The 6000-nt window shown below is 41.9% G+C and overlaps 1 protein-coding gene across 1 annotated transcript; it reads right to left on the bottom strand.

Moving 5' to 3' along the window:
• Positions 1-392: 392 nt before the first annotated feature.
• Positions 393-1388, bottom strand: LOC309558363 (olfactory receptor 8G17-like; the record flags this gene model as incomplete). Its single annotated transcript, XM_082261430.1, has 1 exon — positions 393-1388. One exon carries the CDS (start codon positions 1386-1388, stop codon positions 393-395), a length of 996 nt encoding a protein of 331 aa, XP_082117556.1.
• Positions 1389-6000: the final 4612 nt, after the last annotated feature.

The following is a 6000-nucleotide window of genomic DNA, read 5'->3' as shown; positions in this document are numbered from 1 at the left end:
CTGGCCTGTAAAGGGGAATGAGGCTATAGGATCAAGGTCAAGGTGTTGAGCATCTGAGTGCGGCTGAACATCCAGGTCACATAGCTTCATACATTGGCAAAGATGTCAGACTGGGATTCCTATATGGGCCGGGATTTGATCAGGTTCCTGGTGCTGGGAGAGGAGGAAGGTGAGCAGCATGTATCTGCCGTGAAGCCCAGTGAGTCGGAGATGGCTGGTATGGAAGCGGCCATCATGTGTGGACTCCCTCCGCCATTTTGATGAAGCTTCCACGGGCTTCAGTGCCTTGGGATCACTGCAGGTGCTGCTGTGTAGTGGCTGATTGCCAGGGGAAGGGAAAGGGCAGTGCAGGGCAGTTTTAAATATGATGTCTCCCTGGAGAACTCATGAAGCTAGAGCTTCATGCAGCCATCTTGGCTGAGCAGTCGCCACTCCCCCAGTTTAGGTAAAATTATTGCTATATTGGGGATAACCTTCATAAAAACACCTCGGAATGCTTTTTTGATGCTCTGGTTCCTCAAACTGTAAATCAGAGGGTTGAGAAGTGGAAGAATCATGGTATAAAACATGGACACCATTTTGTTACCGGTAAACTGATGGCTTCCAATTAGCTGAAAATAATTACAAAAAACAGACCCATAAAATATAAACATCACTGTGAGATGAGGGGTACATGTAGAGAAAACCTTTCTTCTATTGCCCTTAACTTTAATTTTTAGGACAGTTTTGAATATATAGCCATAGGACAGGAAGGTCAGTGTCAGAGAACCAATTGCAATGAAGCTGCCCAAGAGAAGAATAAGCAGAATGTTGATGAAGGTGTCACTGCAGGAAATCCGAAACAACTGGGGAATGTCACAGAAATAACTTTCTATAATATCTGGTCCACAAAATATTAAATTTAAGGTACAAAGTGCGTGAATTAAAGAATAGATAAAGCTGAGACACCCCACAATGGACACCAACTGTACACAGACTTTCCAACTCATGATCTGTATGTAATGTAACGGCTGACAAATGGCGGTATATCGATCATAGGACATGACAGCCAACAGAAAAGCCTCAAAAGTAGCACAGAAAATGTAGAAGAAGACTTGGGCTATACAAGCTGTTATGGTAATCCTTCTTTTTTCGGTGCGAAGATCAAACAACATTCGTGGGACGGTGACCGAGGAACTGCAGAGGTCCAAACTGGCCAGATTCCCAAGGAAGAAATACATAGGAACATGGAGGTGAGAGTTGGTGACTATGAGGGAGATGATCAGCAAATTCCAGGTTAATGTCAGAAGGTAGATGAGAAGGAAGAAGAGGAAGAGAGGGAGCTGAAGAGCCGGAAGGTCAGACAGTCCAGAGAGGAGGAATTCCTTCAAAATTGTCTGATTTCCCATTGAAACAATATAAATCCCTTTTGTTAATTTTATATAACGTATTCAGGAAAGAATTTACAGTAATAATATTAAATTCACTTTTTGCTGCTATTCAGAGAGTAAATTAATTTATTACAATTCACAACATCTAATGTTACATTTCAAAAACAAATTTGAAACTCGGGGTTCAAAACTCAAAGTTTTTGTAGAAAACCTGAATCATTCTCTTTATACTATAAACAATGCAAATGTTACAATTCTTCTCTTAAAATGTCAGATGTTTGTTGAAAACATCAGGTTTGCTGCCCTATTTTGGGTTTAAAAAGTTGCTAAAAAAAGCTATTCATGAATCAGTGCCAAACCAATGATCAATAAGTCCAAAATGTTATTTTTTATTATTTTTATTATATTTTTTTATTATTTTATTATTATTTAATCCTATGTAGATAGCTACGAAAATAATAATAATTGCATTGCATTTCAGGGGTTCAGACTCCCCTTTTTTTAGTGCTACAACAGCAAGTTAAAAGAAAAGTTCATAATAAAATTCACATAGTAAAAGGATTTGTTAAAAAGAAAATCAAATTTTTTTGATAAAAAGGAAGATAAGTTAAATAATAAAATTCATATAGTAAATTTGGTAATAAAGGGAAGAAAAAGTCAAAATTACCAAAAGAAAACGATGTAAGAATCAGTAAGAAAGCCACACTAATGTTCAATAAGTCTAAAATTGTATTTGTATTAAATAATTACTTTAATGATTCCAATGTGTTTCAAGGATTCAGGTATTCTCCTTCTTCAGGGCTACAACAGCAAGGTGATGTTTAAATTCATAATAAATAATAACATTCATAGAGTAAAAGGATTTATAAAAAAAAAAACGCACACAAACTATTTCAGATTTGGTAAAAAAAAGAAGAAAAGTCAAATAAAATTAATATAATGAAATGTTTTATTGTAAAAATACACTATTTTAGATTTGGTAAAAAGGGAAAGAAAAAGTCAAAATTCAAACAAAAAAACAAAAAAACTATGAAGGAATCAGTAAGAAAGCCATACCATTGGTCAAAAAGTCAAAATGTTTTTTTTTTTTTTTTTTTTGATAATCACAAAAAAAAAACCCAAAAATTCAAAGGTGTTTTAGGGATTCAAATACTCCCCCATTTTTCAGGGCTACAACAGAAGGTTATATAAAAGTGACAACATTCTTAGAGTAAAAGGATTTATATAAAAAAATATATACATCCAAACTATTTCAGATTCGGTAAAAAAAGAAGAAAAGTCAAATAAAACTCATATAATAAAATGATTTATTGTAAGTATTTCCCCACCTCCTACACTGCCTCTGATCCGTCTGGCAAGGCAGGGGTGGCTGTCCTGATAAAAAAAACATGTCCCATTCGGGTTAGGGACTCCCTGCTAGATCCACATGGGAGATTTGTAGCATTGGTCTGTGATTATCTGTCTACTTCCTTCACGGTACTCAACATTTACGCCCCAAACTCGGGTCAATTGGGATTTCTAGATGACATTTTCCATTCTACCTCCCACCTCTGGCAACCATTCACGGTGGTGGGTGGGGACTTTAAACTTATCATGTCCCCCCATAGGGATTGTCATTCCCTGCACAGAGAAACACCTTCACAGCTACTCCTGTCCCAAGCTAAAGCCTTTCCGCAGGTGTGTCCGCTCCCATAGGTTGTTTGACCCCATGGCGTATTAAGCATCCTAACCACAGACAGTTCTCATTTTACTCGGCAGCTCACAAGATGCATTCTAGGCTAGATCATTTCCTAATTTCCGCCCCTCTCATACCCTGTGTAGTTAACTCTGACATTCTCCCCATCGCCTGGTCGGATCATGCCCCTATCGTTATTGAGGTTTCCTTATCCTCCTCGCCCCCAAAGGCCTGTCATTGGAGCTTAAATGACCGCCTTCTTCAGTCTCAGGATATATTGACTCGGAACCTGCAGGAGTTTTTTGATCTGAACGAGGGCTCCGTAGGCGAGGTGTCCACGCTGTGGGAGTCTCACAAGGCTTTTTTTCGGGGCTTGTGTATAGCTGAGGGCTCCCACTTGAAAAAAAAGGCCGAGAGTCTATGGTCCTCTCTCATAGCCGACCTTCGGTCGGCAGAGTCCCGACTTGTGAACTCTCCCTCAGTGTCTTCCCTTCATAAAGTGGTGGGCCTTCAGGATAGTCTCAAGTCCCTGGCAATGTCTAAGATGGCTAAGTCTTTAATGTGGGCGCGTCAGCGTTTTTATGAATATTCTAATAAACCTCTCAAAATGTTGGTCAATAGGCTTCGTCCTAGGCCCTTTCACTCAATCCCGGATCTCCTGCTCCAGTCTGATGGTACTCCTACACATTGTCCCTATACTATGGCTAAGGTGTTTGGTGACTTTTATAGCAAGCTATATAACTGCCTTACCCCTGAGAACCATTTTACTTTCACTCAGGATAATTTTGATGCTTTTTTTCAGGACTTGTCCCTTTCCAAGCTTTCCGCTGCCGATTTATCAAAGCTGAATGCAGATGTCTCCTTTGATGAACTCGCTGCCACGGTAAAAAACAACCCTCACATAAGGTGCTGGGCCCAGACAGCTTACCTTACCTATATTTTAAGACCTTTTTGCCTACTGTTGCCCCCCATCTACTTGAATTTTATGCTTCTCTGCTGCAGGGAAAGGTCCCCCACTACATGCATTCTTTTATTTTGGTTATTCCCAAGCCAGGGAAGGATGCCTCACTCCCGGATAATTACAGACCAAAAGTATTGTTAAATTCCGATTATAAAATATTGACAAAGATTTTGGCCAATCGACTTGCAAACGTTATTCCCAAATTGGTTGATCGGGATCAAGTAGGATTTGTTCTGTCTCGTCATGCAGGTGACAACACTAGGCGCACGGTGGACCTGATCGATCTTCTCGATCGGTTCCCCCATCCGGCGGTGGTCCTCAGCTTAGATGCTCAAAAGGCCTTTTATCGCCTCAGCTGGCCCTACCTTTTCTCCACATTACAGAGGTTTGGATTGAAAGGTCCGTTCTATCACGCCCTGGAGGCCCTTTATGCCCCCGTTAATGAACAGGTACGCCTGTCCTCTGCCTTTGTGTCGCCTCCATTATCCATGTCCAACGGCACCCGTCAGGGTTGCCCCTTGTCCCCCTTACTTTTTTTTTTTATGTTTGGAACCCTGGGCAGAGGCCATTCTTTACCATCCGGATATCACTGAGGTCCTGATGCGACACAGAGAACACAAACTTTCCTTGTTTGCAGATGACATTCTGTTGACTTTAAACCAACCCTCTCACGTCCTTACCCTCCCTGCATTTGGTATTATCTTCATTTAGTGCTATTTCGGGATATAAGATTAATGCCTCTAAAACTGAAGCCATGCCTTTACACATTCCTTCGGATCTTTTGGCTCGACTACAGAGTTCTTACCCATACAGGTGGTGCCCTACGGCTCTCAAATACTAGGGAGTTCAGTTGACACCCTCGCATTCCATGCTTTATTCCCTCTAACTATGTCCCCTTGTTCAGTAAGGTCTCCAGGTTGCTGCGACAATGGATGGGATTCCCGTTATCGCTCTTGGGTCGCATAAATGTTTTAAAAATGTCCATTTTACCTAAATTGCTTTATTTGTTTGATACCCTTCTGGTCGCAATTCCCCTGACCCAACTCAAGGCATTACAGCGGTCTTTTCTCAAATTTATTTGGAAAGATAAGGCCCACAGACTAGCTGCTTCGTGGAGTTTTCCCCAAAGAGCAGGGGGGTCTTGGGGCTCCGATTATTATCAAATAGTACTATGCTCCCCACCTTCGGGTGGCGGCCTCCTGGTCATCCCTGGTTGCTCCCAACTGGTGGTCAGAGATAGAGCGGGGTGAGATCTTCCCAGTCCATCCCTGCTCCCTGCTATGGTCACCCCCATTGCACACAGACCAGGTGCTGTGGGAGATGTGCTTGGCTCCCATGAGGGTTACCATGGAGGTTTGGCGTAGATGTTTCCGCAGGTTCTCTCTCTCTTCACCATGCCCCCCTTTGACCAGTGTTTTATTCAATCCTCTGCTCCTGGATGGTCTCCATATTGGTTGGGTGTGGACCTGGACCCATGCTCCTCTCTTCCAGCTCCGCAATCTGGTCCATCCGGTATCTTTTTTCTCTTTTGAGACGTTGCGGGCCAAATTTGCACTTCCCAAGAAAACATTCTATTTCTATTTACAGGTTTGCCATTTTTTTAGATCCTTATCGACCCCCCTGTCCCTGGAGAGGCCCTCCACATTCGAATATGTATGTGCACAGAGCCCTCACCAGGGACACTTGGTATCCTTTATCTACAATATATTTTACGATGCCTCTCCCCTGACCAAGGATTACCATACATATATGCAGAAGTGGTCTAAGATTTTAAAACGTCCCATCCCCCTCCTTATGTGGAGTAAGATATGGACATCTGCCTTTAAGGCCTCTAGATGTGTGGTGCAGAGAGAGACCACTTTAAAAATTATTCTATTCTGGTATAGAACCCCTGCCCACCTCCATAAGATTGACCCTTCCAGCTCCACCTTATGTTGGCGGTGTGGAGCTGAAATGGGCATGATGTATCATATTTTCTGGCAATGCTCTGGCAT

Source organism: Pelophylax lessonae, assembly GCF_965119305.1.
Source record: "Pelophylax lessonae genome assembly, chromosome: 6".
In the NCBI taxonomy this organism is placed as follows: domain Eukaryota; kingdom Metazoa; phylum Chordata; class Amphibia; order Anura; family Ranidae; genus Pelophylax; species Pelophylax lessonae.
Note: the sequence above shows the minus strand (reverse complement) of the source record. Positions and strands in the feature narration are given on the sequence as shown.